The sequence below is a fragment of the Sander lucioperca genome, chromosome 7 (genome assembly GCF_008315115.2).
Source record: "Sander lucioperca isolate FBNREF2018 chromosome 7, SLUC_FBN_1.2, whole genome shotgun sequence".
NCBI lineage: Eukaryota > Metazoa > Chordata > Actinopteri > Perciformes > Percidae > Sander > Sander lucioperca.
Window position 1 is genome coordinate 38,372,905 of NC_050179.1, and position 22,384 is coordinate 38,395,288.

Genomic DNA, 22,384 nt, shown 5'->3' on the forward strand with positions numbered 1-22,384 from the left:
CAGTGGGGAGAACAAGTATTTGATACAGTGCCGATTTTGCAGGTCTTCCTACTTACAAAAATCCAGAAAATCACATTGTATGATTTTTAAATAATTAATTTGCATTTTATTGCATGACATAAGTATTTGATCACCTAACAACCAGTAAGAATTCCGGCTCTCACAGACCTGTTAGTTTTTCTTTAAGAAGCCCTCCTATTCTCCACTCATTACCTGTACTAACTGCACCTGTTTGAACTTGTTACCTGTATAAAAGACACCTGTCCACACACTCAATCAAACAGACTCCAACCTCTCCACAATGGCCAAGACCAGAGAGCTGTGTAAGGACATCAGGGATACAATTGTAGACCTGCACAAGGCTGGGATGGGCTACAGGACAATAGGCAAGCAACTTGGTGAGGAGGCAACAACTGTTGGCGCAATTATTAGCAAATGGAAGAAGTTCAAGATGACAGTCAATCTCTCTCGGTCTGGGGCTCCAGGCAAGATCTCACCTTGTGGGGCATCAATGATTATGAGGAAGGTGAAGGATCAGCCCAGAACCACACGGCAGGACCTGGTCAATGACCTGAAGAGAGCTGTGACCACAGTCTCAAAGAAAACCATTAGTAACACACTACGCCGTTATGGATTAAAATCCTGCAGCGCACGCAAGGTCCCCCTGCTCAAGCCAGCGCATGTCCAGGCCCGTCTGAAGTTTGCCAATGACCATCTGGATGATCCAGAGGAGGAATGGGAGAAGGTCATGTGGTCTGATGAGACAAAAATAGAGCTTTTTGGTCTAAACTCCACTCGCTGTGTTTGGAGGAAGACGAAGGATGAGTACAACCCCAAGAACACCATCCCAACCGTGAAGCATGGAGGTGGAAATATCATTCTTTGGGGATGCTTTTCTGCAAAGGGGACAGGACGACTGCACCGTATTGAGGGGAGGATGGATGGGGCCATGTATCGCGAGATCTTGGCCAACAACCTCCTTCCCTCAGTTAGAGCATTGAAGATGGGTCGTGGCTGGGTCTTCCAGCATGACAACGACCCGAAACACACAGCCAGGGCAACTAAGGAGTGGCTCCGTAAGAAGCATCTCAAGGTCCTGGAGTGGCCTAGCCAGTCTCCAGACCTGAACCCAATAGAAAATCTTTGGAGGGAGCTGAAAGTCCGTATTGCCCCCAGAACCTGAAGGATCTGGAGAAGGTCTGTATGGAGGAGTGGGCCAAAATCCCTGCTGCAGTGTGTGCAAACCTGGTCAAGAACTACAGGAAACGTATGATCTCTGGAATTGCAAACAAAGGTTTCTGTACCAAATATTAAGTTCTGCTTTTCTGATGTATCAAATACTTATGTCATGCAATAAAATGCAAATTAATTACTTAAAAATCATACAATGTGATTTTCTGGATTTTTGTTTTAGATTCCGTCACTCACAGTTGAAGAGTACCTATGATAAAAATTACAGACTTCTACATGCTTTGTAAGTGGGAAAACCTGCAAAATCGGCAGTGTATCAAATACTTGTTCTCCCCACTGTGTATATATATATATATATATATATATATATATATATACACACACACATATGGGGAATGGCACAGTCTCTTGGACGCCGGGAACCGGTAAAGTCTCTGGGGCGGCGGAGACCGGTAAAATCACTGGGGTGCCGAAATCTGGCAAAGACACAGGGGTGCCGAAACCCGGCAAAGTCACTTACGGTCGCCCGTAAGCGAACACTCTGGGAGAGCGGTCGACGTAGACTCTGGGAGGTCGGTCGACGAAGACTCTGGGAGCTCGGTCGACGAAGACTCTGGGAGCTGGATGTCGGCTGGATGTCAGCTGAGACTCTGGACGGCTGGATGTCAGCCCGAGACTCTGGACGACTGGACATCAGCTGAGACTCTGGACGGCTGGACGTCAGCTGAGACTCTGGACGACTGGACATCAGCTGGGGATTGAGACCGCTGCACGTCAGCTGGAGTTCTGGAAGGCTGCATGTCAGCTGGAGTTCTGGGAGGCAGCACGTCAGCTGGAGTTCTGGAAGGCTGGAACAGGAAACACTAACAGTTACTTACTGTTTTTTCATTCAAAAATTACTCAAACTGATTAAGTGATTCACCATTGCAGCTCTAGTGGGCTCTAGTGTTAAAGGAACACGCCGACTTATTGGGAATTTAGCTTATTCACTGTAACCCCCAGAGACAAGTCCATACATACCCTTCTCATCTCCGTGCGTGTTGTAAGGCTGTCTGACGGTTCCAGCGGCATCAGGCCAGCACATAACATGCAGGTGAATGGTTCCAGTAATCCTACTGCTCCGAATAAGTGGTTAGGGTTGTAGTACGTTGTTTTTTTTTACACGCTGTGACTCTACAAATCACAACATGTAAATAGGAACATGTTGGCGTTATTTTGTCACTTTTGTCACAATTCGGAGCAGTAAGATTAGTGGAACCATTCACCTGCATGTTCTGTGCTAGGCTAAACTACCGGTGGAGCTGTCAGACAGCGTTACAGCACGCACGGAGATGAGAAGGTTGTGTATAGACTCATCTAACTCTGGGGGATACGGTGAATAAGCTAAAGTCCTAATAAGTCGGCGTGTTTCTTTAAAGTCCTGTGATGTCACAGGTGTAGATTTTGGGGGGATGCAGGGGATATGTCCCCCCCCCAATATTAAGAAGATATTTTCCCCCTCAAAAATATTAAAGAACCCACTCCCCAAAAGAGGTAAAAATAACTGTTCAGGGGACTCAAAACATGCACAGAAAACCAGAACATGTCTAATTAAAGAACATAACAGGAGCAACAAAAATATAGATGTGATTTGTTGTTTTTTATGTTAAAAAAAACCCATCCCAAAACATGTGATGTTTTGAATATGAAAAACGTTATGAACAATACAGGAGAGTAATAATTCCCTTTACATACATAAAGAGATGTGCACCATAAATTGATGCAGCAAAGTCAGAAATCGTTGCAGAAAATTCACCAGAATGAAGGACATTTTGTTTTTGACGTTCAAAATCTTCTGGGGTACGCCTTCCTGACCCCCGGGTTATAATGTCCCCCCCCCCCAATGTTGTAACAAAACCTATGCCCTTGTGTGATGTACATACATTGTTACATAACAGCAATCATGTTTCATGCCCTATTGGACGTCATTGTAGCGATGGCAACAATTCATTTGGGGGTAACTGACAGAGAAGACAGCCAAAGCTTGGAAAAAAAAGACCCACATTGTAATTATAAAGTATGTAACTCTTTATTCAGCCAACCATTAGCATGCTAACGTAGGATGATTAGTTTGGTTAATTTACTTGATAATCTTACTGAAAATTGAATTAATTTATCATTATTTGAATGTGTCAACAGCACATGGCAGCTTCACATGGCTGCCAGAGTGGTTTACGTTTTTGTTGGTGAGTCTGTGTTGGTTTTACAGAGAGAAGACTCTGCCAGGTGCTTCTCCTCAGCTTTGGGCTGCTGTGCGTCATACAAGCCATTCTCAATGTTTCTCTACGCCTGACGTGAGTATGGTTTCTTCGTATTGTGTAAGTTAAAGTGTGCTAAGACAGTTGCATCAACTGTTTTGCTGTCAAACTAAACCTGAACAAAATTTTGGTTTTAAATGAATTTAAAAAAAAAAAATTAATTTATGTATATCCTATCAGTATACTCTACCCATTCGGACTGCAACGCAACTAATTTTAGTTACCAAGACCAGGTGAAGAAAGTGCAGAAGGATTGTGAAGGAGAGCCACCTGGTCAGTGCAATGGATTACAAGAACGATTCAACGCTTTGACGCAAGACACAAACCTGCTGAAAAACAGAAACACTGAGCTAACCAACAAGATCAAGGACCTGGAGGAGGAGAGGGACAGGCTGAGGACTAATCTGGAGACCGGTGAGAACGGATCAGGCTAACCGGCAATTTCCACTGGATGCGGAACGTCTGCGGAACGTCTCCGGAACGTCGACGGAGTCATTAGGTTTCCATTAAAGTCAAAGTCCACAGCCCTCCGGAGCAGATACGCAGAGCTTCTATTTTTGACGGACGACGGAGAACTCCACAGCAATTCAGCACAATTCAGATTGTGCGGGACAGGAAGTCGAGCACAGAAACAAAATAAAACATCCGGTTACTTTTCAAAATAAAATACACCGTGCTCACGGCAGGTCATATTTCTCTGCACTACACCTTGAAAACACAGCACAGAGTTGTTTCCCTCTACTCCTCTGGATGGAAACAAACTGTTGTTGGTTTTATGGTTCTGTTTATAGAAACTGCATTCTGTTATATCGCGCGAACATACATGAATTCGTGAGATCTCGTAGTCGGCTGGCCGCAGCCGTTACGCAACAAATCCGGACCTAGTGGGTATTGATGGACGGCGGAGCACGCAGCCGTTCCGCTGCGGAGCCGGTCCGCGGACGTTCCGCATCCTGTGGAAATCCACGTAATTCTTCTCACCTTAACTTTACTTCCTCTTCATTTCTTCCGCTTTCATTCGTTTCTCTATTTTTTGTTTGGTCAATGTGACATCTCCTGCTAACAACTCAGCGCTTCCTGTGTTTACTACAAAGAAACCATTGTTGGCGCTGAGAACAGAACAATGTGAAACAGCAAATATAAAGGGGTAACTCCATTGTTTTGGAGTGTCTGTTCTTTTTTGTGATTAACAATTTTTTCTTTTTTAACAAAATTCAAAACAAACAACTCGCAACATGAACAAATCCCCCCTCCATCATCACCACCCACCTCGACAAAAATCAAGAAAAGATGACACAGTAACTACAATATTCCAGATCATTCTACAAAATAGTAACAAAATAGTCAATAAACCATAAACCAAATAAACATATGTATAAATGACAACACCATAAGCCCATCATACACGTCTCTCCCCAGCACAAAGCTTCTTAGGAGCCCTCCAGAAAGTTCAGGTACTTTCCCCATTTTCTAGTATAGACATACAGACTGGTAATCTGTTTATTTGACATTTTTTCAAACACCTTTGTAGTCAATGAACCCGAGTAGACAGGGTATTGATCTGCTAGGTTCAGACACAAAAAGTAATATATCATCCGCATAAAGCATAAGTTTGTGCACTACACTTCCTGCCCACAACACCTGGGAAGTTAGTCTCCCCCTTTATGGCTGTTGCCAAAGGCTCAATGACTAAACAAAACTATTTTGCTTGCTAATCAGTGTAATGACCTCTTTACTCCTGCTAGACCCCACACTATGAAACAAATATCCAACCCATCCTCCACACAATCTTTCAGATTCCACAATCGACATATGCATTTCTTGTAAGACTGGACATAACCTACCTCCTCTTGATGGGATTCCCCATTGCATTAACATTCCAGGTGGAGAAACGTACAGAGCTTAAGTTAGACAACATAACTATATAATAAAATATCACAGCCATCTTCTGAACACATCACAAATACAAAGTGGTAATTAGGTCCGTGTACTTGGTGGCCAACGGATTTTCGTTTAGAAAGGAAAAAAACAAAAACGAAAAACGGCCAGTTTCCCAATTACCATTAGTAAATAGGAAAACAAAAAACGGAAAACAACCCATTATTCGTTTTTTTGTTTTGATATTAAAAAACGGAAAACGAAAAACAATCTCGTTATCCGATTGTCTTTGATGTATTTGTAGATGGAACTCGGAAATTAAAATACGTGTGTATAAGTTGTATTCCTTAATTTTGCATTGGTATTTTTTTCGTGACCCGGAAGTTACTCCCGCCACGCCAAGACCCGCCCTTCAATAGCATTTATTGGCCAGTACCGCCTGTAAGATCCGTTCTGTGCATGCGCATAATTACATAGTAGAAAACTAACAATGTCCCTGTGCGATTTGTAACCATAGACTGTATATAAGTAACGTGTGTCAACACTTTACGACCAAACATTACAACTTTTTTATTAAATCTTTTTTTATTAAATCTTTATTATACAATAGTTATAGCTACAAACATTCGAAACTTGTCACTGATCCAAAACCGTGTAGCGACGTCGTTGTTGTGTTGTTTACGTTAATGTTTTTACCTTTAATACTTCGTCTTGACTAATAACCATAGACTGTCTATTATTAATGCGATGAAGTGTAAACGTACATAAGTGTCCTTTTGAAGATGGGATGACAGCTCTCCCAGCCACCACTGCTGTATACCACTATAGTAGCTACATGCTAACGGCAGTAAACACTATAGTAGCTACATGCTAACGGTCATCTTAGCTGGCAATGTTGTTAAATTCTCCCCAATTCCGGGTCACATTCCTGCTGAAACATGTCCGATTGTGTAGTGTTTGGTCTGCGATTTTTGACGTTAGAAAGTGCTGCTTCGTTCCACTACAATCTAACGTTAGCATACTCATAGCTAACTATTGTAGCTGCATGCTAACGCGACATAGCGGAGCATATATAGCTAGCTATGTACGTAAAATCACCAATAAAGGCTTCTAAACCAAATACTAAACAAATACAAATACAGTAAAGTGACCGGAATTAGGGGTGAAATGTCCGGCATTGAGCTACATAATAGTTTGCTAGGAGTATGCTGGTCTCTCACAGAGATCTCATTTGTAGCCCTGTTTTTACCTGATACTTTCATAAAAGTACAAACACATGAAGTGAGAGGTATGCTTAAACTTTATTTAAAACATGGTTAACCTGAAGCAGGACGGAGTCATGACTTATAACACCAAAGCAAGGCTTCTAGCTCAGGCTAGCTAGCGTTAGCAAATTACCTTCAAAGTTGCAAAGAAATGACGAAACGTAAAATTTGAAGCCTTTATTTAATTTGCTACATGGTGTTGTACTGGATGGCCGGACGACCCTCCGTATATCATTAACAGATACTTTAGGAAACTCCAGCAAACACCTTGTAAACTTCATCTCTGCCATCATAACGGTCTACTGTCACTGTCTAATGTTTTCTTCCGGTAACCGGGAATGTCCAAACATCCTTACGCCAATGCGTGCATAGAGCTGTGAAGTTTGCCGGTGTTCGCGCAAGCGTAGAACTGATCAGGCAGTGCACAGAACGGATTTTACAGGCGGTACGGATCGGGTACTGACAAAGGAATAAGATTTATACACACATTTTAATTTCCGAGTTCCATCTACAAATACATCAAAGAAAATCGAATAACGAGATTGTTTTTCGTTTTCCGTTTTTTAATATCAAAACAAAAAACGAATAATGGGTTGTTTTCCGTTTTTTGTTTTCCTATTTACTAATGGTAATTGGGAAACTGGCCGTTTTTCGTTTTTGTTTTTTTCCTTTCAAAACGAAAATCCGTTGGCCACCAAGTACACGGACCTAATTACTAAACACAACTAAATCCCAAATACTCACATTTCATTTGTGTATTTCCTGTTTTGGACCTGAAAGTCTGAAATAAATATAGTATGTATATGTATGTTTTTCCATCTAGCATCATGTCATTATTTAATACAAAGTGTTTCCTACAGGTTGGGAATATACTTGTGGTGGTGGGTGGAGCAGGATGTGATGGCGCGGCGTGTGATGGCTGGGTTCAGTAATAAACTAGTCAAACAAAGGTTTATTAACTATTTATTGAAAACAATGACTACATAACATTAACAGATATTTAAAAAAAATACATAACTATTAACATGTTAAACAAAAAGTTACATGTTCTTATAAATCTCAACACTGTCTCCTCCTAACTCCTGTTAAATCATATTAGACTAAGGCTATCTTAAGTTAATTCTTGTTCATTTTGTTTGTTATGGATCATTGTTGTTTTTTTAACCTTTGTGTTGCCTTCCCGTCGACCAACTTTTTGTTTTTCTGGGTCAAAATTAAAAATGTCAACTTTTTTTTTTAACGTTTTGGACGTCATTGCGACAATTTTGTTGCTTTTCTCGATGTTTTTGTCGTTTTTTTTCTGTGTCTTTTCACATTTGTGTTTTTTTTCCCCATGTTTTTGAAGCTTTTTCCGTCACTATTTTCTACATTCTTTCATCAATTTTTTTCAAATGCAAAAAATTGGAATAAACACCCAAGTGTTTTAATCTGTTTTGGGGATCCTAATAACGTTAAACACACAGTGTTTTACTATAACACAGTTGACGCTGTGTCATGCACGCAGACCGCAAATTCACAAGGGGGAGGGGTGCGCCGCTAGTCTGTGCACTATAAAAATACTTTGTGGATTGGAAAAAAAATGTAATTCGAATTTTATCTACCTGGGCGAGTCTCAATCTACCTGGGCGGGGCACCCAAGTTTCTATCGCAAGAAACCACGTGGTGGAAGCAGGACTTCCCATTTCAAGTGAATGAGGCACAATATCATCATCATGCCCTTGTCTGTTCCAAATTACGATAACCCAACAGCACATTACAGAGTGTGCTTCTCAGTATCATCATTCCATTAGTAAGTTATAGCAGAAGTCCAAAAGTAAGAAGACTACGACCTACAGAATGAATGGTGCAATAGATTTTAAGAATTTATGTATTGGCTTTGTGGATGTAAACAGTTTTGCTCTCAAATAATCAATAATACTGGCCTCATGCAACATTTATAACTACTGTCACATTTACATTTGTTGACTTTGACTTTGTTGAATTTACAATCATTTTTATTTTTCCCCAAAATAACAAATTGCCCTTTTGTTGTCCCAATGAAAGTCCATTTGTTACAGTTTTTTTACAATCACGTTGGCACTAATTTCAGAACTGTGACGTCATTTTTCACAACTCTAGACACAAAACTCACAACCAATGATCAAAATGCACATTTTCAAAACACTAACACTTCTTTCAATTGCTTGGATACAATACACATGCACCTAAGATCATTTGTTCATTTAACAAAGATCACCTGTTCAATATGACACAACTTACCATCAAAGTACTACTATTTCAAAAGGCACTTCACACATTACATTTCAGATGATTGTCTATTCATTTCATTACAATGATCTAACTATCAATTGATACAACTGCTCAAAATTATCAGTAACTGTTGCATTACTTCTAATGCATAGTTGTATGGAAACAGACAAACAATATTCCATGTTTAGATCATGAAAGTTTCAAGATAAAGAGATTCATTGTCACTAATTAGTGTGGAGCATGAACCAATTAAACTACACTATCTATGTATGTAATATTTCATCATCCTTCTTTACTGTAATGTACTACTGTTTACCAGACACTCTTTCTATGGTCCCATGTACCACCTTTTCAGACTATTTACAGTATTGACAGTACTGCACTGTATGGATGCAGGCCCTTGGAATTGCTTGTCCAATTCTGCCAACTTGTTACTGATGATTGAGATATATAATTTATATATACTTTATATATAAAGTACTGTATATATATATATATATATCTCAAAATCTGACGAAAATCTTTTAAACTGACCTTTGTCAATCTGAAATGAAGACAGATTCAGCAGTCGCCTTAGTGTGTTCTGAGGCATTTTTTGGACCTCAGGACCCGACTGATCAGTCCGACTGGCTTTTCTGCCGACGGTCGGCCCGTCTGGCTGGTGTGTCAGGGCCTTAACACATCTCAAGGTACGGTTAAAAGGATGGTTGTGGAAGATATTTATTTTCTATTTTCACATTGACTTATGAGCATTTTTTGTTATTATTACGTGTCTGATGATTTCTTTTTATCCATCAAGATGTTATTTTAGTATCTTGTCACATTTCATTATCTTGTCAACAAGTACGTCAGCAGATACTTCCATTATATTCAAAGTGCCTTCATGTGTTTGTTAGGATGTACATTTTGGTCATTGTGAAATGAAATGTTTTTGTATGTTATGTGGAGAATACAATAAATATATGTGAACTAGTTAACATCACACACAGACTGAATTTTAATCTTTAAATGTTTAACTTGTATATTGTCTTTTCTATCGTAATTACGCAATGTTTCCAAAGTCTCATAAGCTGACTTTACCTTCTTTAACTCTGCGTCAACTTCATAAGTCTTAGTTTGTAGTCTTCCATTTTCCAGGATAAGAAGAAACATTTACTGAAAAACGAGGAAGAAGAGGGAGAGAGAGATTCTATGAAGCTGCAAAAAAGTAGCTCCTGAATACATCTCAAAGTTGGAGTCTAAACATTAAAAATAATCTTAAGAAAGGACTCTCCAGGAGAGGTAACAACACTGAAGTTCATTTGTCAGCATTTGACAGACTAGGAGGGGAGGTGCCATCTGACCACCTTCAGGAAGAGTCAGAGAGTAGTAAAGGTATCTTTTGGTCTGAACAGGAACTTTGGATGCAACATTACCAGAAGCATCTTGGTGTAAGGTCAATGGGGTATATGTATGTTTTTCCATCTAGCATCATGTCATTATTTAATACAAAGTGTTTCCTACAGGTTGAGAATATACTTGTGGTGGTGGGTGGAGCAGGATGTGACGGCACGACATGTGATGGCTGAGTTCAGTAATAAACTAGTCAAACAAAGGTTTATTAACTATTTATTGAAAACAATGACTACTGTAGGAGCCATAAATTGGGTTTGATTAGTCTTTTATTATCTTTCCTCCTTTTTGCGCTGTTGTGTATGTGCATGCGCATAGTGACGTTGTTGGTTACGGTGGGTGTCACCGGGGGTGTGGTGTCTGTATTAGTGCGTGTGTGTGTTCACCTGTGCGGGTTAGCGGGGTTTTTGGATGATTGCTGCAGGGTGAGCACGTGGAGAAACTTTCTGTTGACCGTCACCATCGTTGTCTCCTGTTACTGCACTGTCTGAGGTATCTTTGCACGGCTTATGAAATGCATCAATTCAAGTAAGTGCTGTTTCTTGCTAAGCTTGTGAAATGGATCAATAAAGACATCCCATCAAGTGCAATGGTTCAGCGTGACGCGTCTTCAGTGTAAACCCACATGTCTTAGCCTGCTGCGGCGTTTGGATTAGTTTCTAAATTTACATGCCGCATTAACTACATAACATTAACAGATATTTAAAAACATACATAACTATTGACATGTTAAACAAACCAGACTAGAAGATGATACAGATGAAGTTACTAGCAACCTTAAAACTATGATCCATTCAGAAATGTACATGTTCTTATAAATCTCAACACTGTCTCCTCCTAACTCCTGTTAAATCATATTAGACTTTGGCTATCTTAAGTTAATTATTGTTCATTTAGTTTGTTATGGATCATTGATAGTGTTTTTAACCTTTAACCTCGCCACTACTCAGAGCTATAGGAATAGATGGCTCAATAGAGCTGTGATTCTCTGTCAGCATGGCTACAGTACTGAAAAGAAACCTTGAGTTGTTCTTATTTTCTTCTATTAGTGATGAGTAATAGGCTGCTCTGGCATTTCTGAGGCTCTTCCTATACGTTTTCAGACTGTCTTGCCAGTCTAATTGAGATTCTTCCAGATGGTTGGAACACCATTTACTTTCAAGTTTTTGCGAGGTTTGTTTTAATTTGTGTGTTTGGGAGTTATACCAAGGTGCTATTTTCCTTTTTTTCATCATCTTCTTTTTGAGAGGAGCAACAGAGTCTAAAGTCGTCCGTAGCAAGCACCTTCTCCAAAATGATCAATTTGGGAGGGACTACAGTTAACATAGGAGTCCTCTGTTATATAAAGGCATGGCATTGAATTAAATGTTGTTGGATTCACTTCCTTAAATTTAGCTATAGCACTACCAGCTGGCATCTAATGTAAAAACTTTTATCTAATGCCGTAAAGTTGGGTAATAAGAATTACAAAGTTATTAAGAAATGGTCTGATAATAAAGGATTCTGTGGAAATACTATCTTAACTTGACATTCATATGTGAAAAGAGATCTGCCAACAATTGTGAGGGCATTTCTTCTGTCTTCATCAGCTCTCTTCTGAGTCTTCAGATTGTCTGTCAGAAATCTTGTATTTTTTTTATTAAGTCCACCATGTCTTCACATTAATCAGGACAGTATCGGTTCTGTGTTTGCCACTGTTAATACAGTGCACAGTGAGCAGACAATTTTGAGTGCTGTGGTCATTGACAGAGTGTTTTGCAACCTGTCAAATGTTACAAAATCCTTCAAACCTTTGCCTGCTGTTTTTCTGTTATAATTGACTGAGCGGCAGCTTTGAGCATGAGTGCAGAGCATGTGTAGCTCTGTAAAACTTCTGATTTCCTTCCATGTTTTCAGTTTTGAACAAAAGGCTGAAGCCCTGCCCAAGTAGCTGACATTGCTTTCCCTGTTCAATAACAGTAGAATAGTTTGAACTAGTGCCCAGCTGTAATCTGTTTCAACCTGATGTACTCCGAAGTTTCCGTAGGAACTGCATTAGCAAGAATGATATTGCTGGTGTAGAGTGTTGATGATTTGTCAGCATTTGACAGACTAGGAGGGGAGGTGCCATCTGACCACCTCCAGGAAGAGTCAGAGAGTAGTAAAGGTGTCTTTTGGTCTGAACAAGAACTTTGCATGCAACATTACCGGAAGCATCTCGGTGTAAGGTCAATGGGGTCTTCTTTCTCAGGTGTTGTACAACTATGCCTATTCCTATACCTGGCTACCACTGTCTCAACACAGCACAAGTTCATAAGCTGGAAAGTCCACCACAGATATAGATACAGATATAGAATTTAGAAATCTGGTTTTAAACCTGCAAACTTCTACTTGTAACTGCTTTACATAATTGTATTTTCTTTTGCATCCCTATTATCCAAATGTATTTATCATATCATTTTCCAATTCTGAATGTTTTATTGTCTTTCTATATTTCTTATGATTGTGCTTTCTGTGTTGTTGTTCTGACTCAATGACTCTGTAAATGAGGGTCAATGATCTCTCGAGGATAAATACAGGTTGAATGAAAAATACATTCTGTCTTCTGCATGGTATTACGTCATTTCCTCAATCACTTCTTGCATGTTTTGGTGACAAAACATAGTTTGGAGAGCAGGCATACTCATCTGGGATTCCTACTGGTGAACCATCTGGTAGTTAGTGAGTCCTGTCACCACTCAGTCATGTAGTCTAAACTTCAAGACTTAGTGGGAAGTTGTAGTAATATTGGTTCTTCAGTTTTCTGTTCCTTTTTTGCATAGTGATGTCTCACAATCAAATTAGCTAAGCTTCATTCATCTCTAATGACTTTTTCTGTTGTTTACTCATCAAATCCCTCACTCCAATTAGATTTTTGGTGATTCACAGTCAAAGTTATGATATAGTATAATTATAATGCCAACACAGTTGTACATATGGTGTAGTGTGTAAATATGGTAGGTTAAAGTCAAAGCTACTTCTTCAGCTAGGACCAGATGTACAAACAGCACGTAAACAGGAAACAATGCTTACCTTCCTACAGATAAAGTGATCTTGATCTGACATTTATAAACAGAAATGCAACATGCATACTTCTATCATACTTAATAAAATGTGCAAAGACAAGAGAGTGAGCTGTGAGTGATAATTAGCAGTGGAAATTAAAAAATGAGTTGAGATATGTTGTATAATTACAACGTTGTTAGCCAGTTTCTCTGATTGTATGTTTTTTGTGTGGAGTTAACACAGTGATCTGTAACATTTTAATCCAAGGTTCATTTATATAGTCTACTGTACTCAACTTTCATCTCTTTTGTTTTATTCTTTGTCTTCAGATTGGAGGCATTTTATTCTATCTATTCCGTATATTATGGTCTTTAGTTTGATTTAGTCTTTGTAAGGTACAATGTTGGTAACCAGGTTGTCCAGTACCAGTTTCCTGCGTAGTGTGTGTGACTGATGCTTTATTTGGTGATACACATATGTGGAAGTATCATGTATGAGTTTCTAATAGACACAGTTTCACCTAACACGATGTATATCATTACTCAGTTTGTTTTCTCTGTCTACAAATCCTTACACTCTGGCTCATGTCTGCTTTTATCGAATTTTGAAATATATATATTTTTAATTATTTTATTATGGACCACTTATTAAGCTGCCTAATGCTTTATTAAAAAAAGTATGTAAATGAACTAAAACAGCCACAGTAAAGCATCCTAACCTGTAGATGCAGGAACATTCTCCCATCACAATGTATCACTGACTGTACAGGACAGAGTACAAACAGTAATAAAGAGGATTGTGCTCATTTCTATTCAATACCCTTTTTACACTTCTCCCATAGGTGCATGAAGTAGAATAAAAAATACATATAGTATGTACAAAGGTTAACGGGAGATGAGGTAATAGCATGATTTAGAGATTATTGTTTTCACGAAACAGATTTCAGTGTGAGTCAACTAGTTTCTTCCTTACTGTGACATCACACACATTATGAAAGCCAATCACGGTCCAGTTTGCAAATAGAGATTGAAATACATAATCACCATGTGAGACTTCAAACCTCCAGGGACTTTTCAGTGCAGTTGGAGACATTTTTGAACATACTTTATCTGTACAGGTAAGATTATTAAATTTCAATTTACCAGTATTCATAAAATAATTACATTTTCTGGTCACTTACTTCATCTGTTAACTGCGTAGTAATGGGTTTTTAAGATCACTCTCGATGAAGACAGGAACCAAAAGAGGAAACACAGTTAACTGTTCAGACTACGCTGAACCTGACTTCTCACCAAATATCAAGCAGACACAGAGGATGCAGCAAATGGAGGTATCTGATTATGTTAATGAGTCACCGAGACCAAAGCAGAAAGGCAGTGGGGATGCAAATCAAACAGGTAATAAACTTTATCAGTTGATGGTTTATGTGTAGCCTACTGTTAAACAACACAGTTCTACTTATTGTACTCTATCAAGTGTTTTAAGCTGCACTAGTAGCATGGCCCAACAATCCTGTCCTTCAATACTGAAAAAGTGATAACTGTTAAATATTTAATCAAAAAAACGATCTTTGCCGAGACTTAACCAAAGTGTTTTCATTGCATCATTTACATGAACACACACGAGGCTCAGGAGGTGAACACTAGGGGTAACTTACAATTATTTTCATTGTTGATTAATCTGTTGATTATTTCACTGATGAATCAATTCTTTGTTTGGTCTCTACAATGTCCGAAAATGGTGAAAATGTGGATCAGTGTTTCCCAAAGTCCAAGATGACGTCCTCAAATGTCTTGTTTTATCCATAACTCAAAGATATTCAGTTTACTGTTGCAGAGTAGAGAAGAAACTAGAAAATATTCACATTTAACGAGCTGGAATCAGAGAAGTTTTACTGTTTTTTCATGAAAATATTACTCAAACTGATTAATCAAGTTTCAAAATAGTCGGTGATTGATTTAATAGTTGACAATGTAGTGATTCACCATTGCAGCTCTAGTGAGCTCTAGTGTTAAAGTCCTGTGATGTATATAAATTGTTACATAACAGCAATCCTGTTTCTTGCCCTATTGGACGTCATTGTAGCGATGGCAACAATTCATTTGGGAGTAACTGACAGAGAAGACGGCCAAAGCTTGAAAAAAAAAAAGACCCAAGTTGTAATTATATGTAACTCTCCATTCAGCCAACCATTAGCATGCTAATGCAGGTTGGTTAGTTTGGTTAACTTACTTGATAATCTTACTGAAAGTTGAATTAATTTATCATTATTTTAATGTGTCAACAGCACATGGCAGCTTCACATGGCTGCCAGAGTGGTTTACATTTTTGTTGGTGAGTCTGTGTTGGTTTTACAGAGAGAAGACTCTGCCAGGTGCTTCTCCTCAGCTTTGGGCTGCTGTGCGTCATACAAGCCATTCTCAATGTTTCTCTACGCCTGACATGTGAGTATGGTTTCTTTGTATTGTGTAAGTTAAAATGTGCTAATAATGTGGAATAATTAAAGTTTTTTTTGAAAAGCTAATCCTAAAGATAAACAGGATTGCTGGTTAAAATGTGTAAGAAGAAGGTGAAGTTGTAAGCAATGTGGAAAAGTGATAATTGTTTTAATTAATATATCTTTAAAAGTTGAATAATAGCCATATAGTATGACAGCCAATAACAACTTCACAAAGTCATGGTTGTGTGTGTTATCATGTTCCAGAAGTCTTCCACCCCCAAGTGGCCAGAAAATGAATAAAGGGAAATTAATGAATTAACCAGTCACATTTGTCAGCCAGTAAACTTTGAGTCCAGCACAAATTAGGTCTCAGGATGCTAGATGACATAGGGGCTTATTAGAACCTGTAAAAGGTAACTGTTTACAAGTATTAAACTAACTACCTATAATTGATAGATGAATGAACTATGTAAATGATGTGTTAAAGTGAACTGTCTCTTTAGTTTCTAACTGGGATGTTTTGGGACCGATTGGTGGGGATTTGCCACTGCTTCATGTCAACAGTTACCTTAATATAATACTGTATGAGGCATTTTCTTTTGCTGGGTGCAAATGTTTCACCAAAACAAGTTCCTTCCTGAAATGATTTTGCAGAGCCGTGTTCACTGCCTCCAGAGTTTAGCGCCGCCCAAGACGATTGTGATTGGTTTAAAGAAATGCAAACAACCCCTGACCAAAAGGGTGGTAGTCTTATAATGGGCAAATGCATGTGATCATTTTACATGTAAAGTTCCCGGTAAATATCATGATTGTCCTAAAGTTTTTTTAAGTCAGCATCATTAAATCCGTAAAACCTAAAGCTTTAGAGCAATCATATGATAGAGCAAACATCCAGATGTGTCATTGACACCACCTTGGCTCTTTGTTTCTTAGAGAATACAAGAAGATGATCTTCACAAAATTAAACTAAACAAATTACCACTACTCTGATTCTGTTGAGAAAAATGATAACCTCTCCTCTTAAAATGACAGTTTCAGAGAGAGACGCCTTGAAGAGAACCAACTTGAATAAGTACGATGATGAAACTACTTTTACCATTTACTCTCTAACTACTGACAAAGTTTATTACAGTGATTTAATATTGTGCCTATCCACGTACACATCACCAGTCACGTTTAATGAGCGCATTGTTTGGTTCAATACAGTTGGTAATAGTTAACCTAAGAACTTATTGTGTGTGCAGAGTTGTTACTGTTAGCACTATATTATTTAATTAAATTAAATTAATATTTAATGTAGTTTCCACCTTAATGGACCAAACTGTTCCCCCTTTCTACCAGAAGGTGGCAGTATTTAAATGACTGACTGTATTGTGTTGTAAATTAAATAATTGGTACCAGTCCTGACTTTGCAATGCATTATTTTTCTGATCAAGATAACTGACATCTCCTGGTAAGCAATATAAATATTTACTGCCATTGTATTGTTGGCGCAGCAGCAGATTGCACAGAATCATGCAAACGTTTAATGTTACAACCAAGAGCTAGCTCGCTCTCTCTCTCTCTCTCTCAGAACATACACTTTCACAAAGGCTGGTGCATGTTTATCATATATTGTATGGTGCTGTGGACTCAAGTGGCAAATCTGAATCAGCAAAGTGGCCTACTGTAATATTCTAGCAGTTCTGCAGGGCCTGAAGAGACCAGGATGAGAGAAGCAACATGGCAGCTTCCTCACTAATATGATGAGAGGATTGCAATGTGGCCCAGTTGTATCTGCAGGAGTTCTTCATCACACTCAAATTAATGGCAGTTAAGTTGGTCAACCATGTCACATGAATATTCTGCAGAGTTGCAATAAAAAGAAGCCTTTTCATTTAAGTGGTCAAGTGGTTTAGCCCTTGACCATTTCATAAAGCGTGAAGTAATTTATCACTCAATTCTGGGTTACCCCTTTTATCCAACTTCATTTCACTCATTAAGCCTGGTTCACACGGCAGGATAATTAGGCCGATTTTAGCCCTGATTCACCCCTTCCGACAATCTTAAGGATGCTCCGATTATGGTAAAATAATCTGATCAGATATTCCTGCCGTGTGTGGTGTGTTAAGACTGCTCTCGTCTGCTCGGAAGGACGTCGGGACCGCTCCCATCTCAAATCGGGGATATCCAACATGTTGGATTGTTTTGGCCTGATTTCTCCTCGTGTGTGGTGTCCCCCGGGGACAAACGAGCACGCAGCCTGTGGACTGTGGCGTGTAGCCAATCAGAAAGCGAGGTGACGAGGCGGCGAGGAAAGCACCGGGAAACAAAAATCAAAACAGCCGGCAGCATGGCGCACCAGAACGTCCGGTGGATGTCGGAGATAAGTATAGCAAGTATAGTCCATGCTCGCGTTGTTACCACTTCTTTGACCATCGAATCAAAACTGTTAGACCCGTGATTTTTTATCGCCGTGTGTGGGGTCTCTCAGGATTGGAAAATCGGCCGACAATTTTAAAATTGTCCCGTGTGAACCAGGCTTAAGTTTTACACTTATTTTTTTGCATTCATGGTCAACAGACCTCATTTACATGAATTATACCTAATTTCTAAGTAAAATGAGGATATACGATTAGTTGTTTTGGATTATAACAGACTGGTATATTCAATTCAATTTTATTTATAGTATCAAAACATAACAAGAGTTATCTCAGGACACTTTACAGATAGAGTAGGTTTAGACCATACTCTATAATTTACAAAGACCCAACAATTCCAGTGATTCCCCCCAAGAGCAAGCATAAATGCGTAAATGCGACAGTGGTGAGGAATAACTCCCTTTTTAGGAGGAAACCTCGGACAGACCCAGGCTCTTGGTAGGCGTGTGTGTGTGTGTGTCTTTCTGTCTGTCTGTGTGTGTTTATGTCTGTCTGTCTGTCTGTCTGTGTGTGTGTGTGTGTGTGTGTGTGTGTGTGTGTGTGTGTGTGTGTGTGTGTGTGTGTGTGTGTGTGTGTGTGTGTGTGTGTGTGTGTGTGTGTGTGTGCATGCACATACTTGTAAATATGCATGTGTGGCCTGTGTGTTTATCTTCTGTAAAGCTCAATAGTGCCCTATTGCACTACCAGGTCAAAATTTGCCCAGGAAGACCATAACTGCTATAAAATTGAATAAAACACCCACAATTTTATGAAAGTTGTGAATATTAATTTACTTGCGAAGAGCATGGAAGGGAACAATGCATGTTATTTTTGGTTAATTTGGTTGAAAGAAACCCATATTTTGGACGCCTGGTTAGCTCACTTGTAGAGCGGGTGCCCATGTATAGAGGTTTACTCCTCGACGCAGCAGCCGCGGGTTTGACTCCGACTTGCGGCCCTTTGCTGCATGTCATTCCCCCCTCTCTCTCTCCCCTTTCAAATCTAAGCTGTCCTATACAAATAAAGACCTAAATGCCCCAATATATAATATAATTATTAATTATATAATAATATAATGCCCCTTATAAGAAACTTTGAAAACACGACACATTTAACCCGACGACAACACAAGTGCCTAATCTGACAAGCTACAGGCAAACAATGTATTCATAAAGTGCTTCGTTCTTCTGGCAGTTATTACAGCCCTCATACTTGTATTTTGACACGTTAATGTTACTTCCTGTCCAGAGCGCATTGGTTTTAGTCAACTTTGATCTTAACACGTAAGACCGTATTCTCGCTCTTGGGTTAAAACGGAAACATGAATAACAAAAAAACAACAGTTGAAAAACAGCAGTTTTCCAGTTAATTTTTAATTTGTATGGACATTGGAAAAATGAGAAAACGGAGCTCATAGTTTTGTTTTACCGTTTTTGGTTTGAAACAAAAACGAAACATCGACCCGTTTTTTCGTTTTTTCGTTTTTGGTTTAAAACGAAAAACGAATTATACTTTAGTACCCTGACCGCCATATTACAGTAAAGTGATGTCCTTTTCTGAACTCACCAGACTGTTCCAGCTGTTCTATTATTTGCCTTTACCCACTTACTCTTTAAATCCATCTTACTGATGATTATTTATCAAAACTCTCATTGTGTATATATTTTGTGAAAGTACCAAAAGATATTGAGGTATTTGGTAAAAAATATTGTGATATTTGATTTTCTCCATATCCCCCAGCCCTAGTTTCATATGAAGAAGAGGAAACAACAGATCATTTTAGACTATAAAGATTAAATAATAAACTCTTTTTATAGGTGTAGATTCCTTAATGAATAGTAACAAAGTGCTACATTGTAATCCACACTTGTAGTTTCTTTACAGCAGTCACATTCAGCAGTTTCTGATACTCTGTTATCTAAAGAGAACTTGTGCTATGCTAACATTCATAGAGAATTCTTTTTCAGATGTTGAGGCTGGTTTCAAAACCCTGACTAAGGAGAGAGATGATCTGAAGAGGAAGCTGAATAACTTAGGTAAGTATGATGAATAATTCAATAATCAGAGTTTGGATCCAGAAGCGTGCAAGTCCAATAATGGGCAAATGCAGGTGATTATTTTACATGTAAAGTTCCCAGTAAATATTATGATCGTCCCAAAGTTTCTTTCCAAGTCAGGAAATAAATGAGAGAGACAGATATAGGAGCGTTAATAAAGTGTTTTGGATGGAGTCCAACTGGATGCTCTGTGTGCTTTTCTGATTTTCTTATGAAACCTAGCCAGGCCAACCTATGAACAGTGGGTTAAAGCACTGATCAGGAGAAGAGCTCCTAAATGCTGGGACCCGCTGTTTGTTTTTTGGACCACCTGCTCCCTACCGCATAAATGTTCAAACTGCCCGCCCCTGCAAGATTTCTGTTGGGTCTGAAAACACTGGCATGACAGCTTGCACGCAATTTTTTTAAATGACACGTGTTGTATTTTGTATGTATGTATGTATTTTTTGATGTTTCTTTTGTGTATTTCCTGCTATGGACTCACTTGTGAGTCTGAAATAAATATATATTATATTATAAAAATACATTGTTAAATGGGGAAAAAAATGTAATTCGGACCTAATCTACCTTGGTGGGTCTGAATATGTATGGGAAACACTGATATATGAAAAGATTGTTTTTTGATCACTTCTGTGGAACTTTGATGTTTTACTGGGAAGAAGACGGATATACTACACATAAATAGAGTTCCTGTTTCAAGTGAATGAGGAACAAAATCATCATCATGCCCTTGTCTGATCTAAATTATGATAACTCAACAGCACATTACAGAGTGTGCTTCTCAGTATCATCATGCAGTAAATGTCAAGAGATGTAGTCCGTCACAAACAATGTGCTGCATTTCAAATATGTAAACAATTTTCCTTCCTTTTTCATTCTTCCATTAGTAAGTTATAGCATAAGTCCAAAAGTAAGAAGACTACGAGCTACAGAATGAATGGTGCAATAGATTTTAAGAATTTATATATTGGCTTTGCGAATGTAAACAGTTTTGCTCTCATATAATTCATAAAACTGGCCTCATGCAACATTTATGACCACTGTCACATTTACATTTGTTGACTTCACAATCATTTTTATTTTCCCCCCAAATAATATATATTGCCCTTTTGTTGTCTCAATGAAAGACCATTTGTTAATTCTGTTGTTCACTTGGGTTCTTTCTGTTTTCACTAAGCTCAAGAAAGATGGGAGTATTTCAGCGGTAGTTTCTACTACATTTCTTCTATCAAGAAAACCTGGCAAGAGAGTAGAGATGACTGTCTTCAAAAGGGTGCAGACCTGGTGATTATCAACAGCAAAGAAGAACAGGTATGTGTGTGTGTGTGTGTGTGTATGTGTGTGTGTGTGTGTGTGTGTGTGTGTGTGTGTGTGTGTGTGTGTGTGTCAGACATTTAGAATAAACAATACAAATGTTGAATGAATGTACAGGTCAATGCGGTGGCTGATACATTGAAATTTGTCCAATAAGTGTGAATGTTGGACTCTCTTTTTTAAACAAGAATTTCACAACAAAATTTAAGAAGATCATGTGGATTGGCCTGACTGACTCAGAGACAGAGGGGACGTGGAAATGGGTGGATGGGACTCCACTGACCAAAAGGTTCACACATTTTTTCCATTTGGTCCATTCAAACTAAATCTCTATCTTGTACTTCTTGGGTTGTGTTCTCTGATAAAAGCTCTTTTTTTCAGCTACTGGGATTCTGGGGAGCCTAACGATGAGAACGGTGAAGACTGTGTGGAAATAAAGAATTTTGATTCAGAAAACAGCTGGAATGATCTAAGCTGTTCCGCTCCACTCAACTGGATCTGTGAAATGAAAGACTGTCCATAACTCTGCAACCAAACCCACCAGACAGAAAACTCAGGACGATAAATATATTGTTGATACAATTTAAATCTTCACAAAATCAACCTGAATATACTCATGTGGACACATCATTTCCATTGAAAATCATTTCCAGCTCAGTGTGGGATAATCTGAAGCCTGGTTATTTGCGCTGCAGTAAAGTGACCTGTTAACACATAGAAACAAATGTCCAACGAGGTTCACTGCTTTGGCTGAAAAAAAAATGAAAAGAACGAATGAATGAATGTATAAATGTTTATGGGTGGGAGGGGGGATGTGTGCGTCTGGCCACATCACAGGGGGGTCTAGTCCTGTCTCATTGGTTTAGTTATGACCTGT

General features: G+C 38.8%; 1 protein-coding gene across 1 annotated transcript; it reads left to right on the top strand.

The window, feature by feature from the left end:
• Positions 1–301: 301 nt before the first annotated feature.
• Positions 302–22,100, top strand: LOC116040187 (CD209 antigen-like protein A). Its single transcript, XM_031285454.2, has 7 exons — positions 302–398; positions 3,422–3,523; positions 3,666–3,902; positions 20,104–20,172; positions 21,371–21,504; positions 21,696–21,796; positions 21,889–22,100. Exons 1-7 carry the CDS (start codon positions 302–304, stop codon positions 22,028–22,030), a joined length of 882 nt encoding a protein of 293 aa, XP_031141314.1. The 3' UTR covers positions 22,031–22,100.
• Positions 22,101–22,384: the final 284 nt, after the last annotated feature.

What these genes read in the sequence shown, in the direction of transcription:
- LOC116040187 (XM_031285454.2), top strand. Translation starts at nt 302, where the DNA reads ATGGCCAAGACCAGAGAGCTGTGTAAGGACATCAGGGATACAATTGTA. An exon ending in GAGGACTAATCTGGAGACCG is followed by an intron (nt 3,903 to 20,103) that starts GTGAGAACGGAT and finishes ATTCTTTTTCAG; the next exon opens with ATGTTGAGGCTGGTTTCAAA. An exon ending in GGGACTCCACTGACCAAAAG is followed by an intron (nt 21,797 to 21,888) that starts GTTCACACATTT and finishes TCTTTTTTTCAG; the next exon opens with CTACTGGGATTCTGGGGAGC.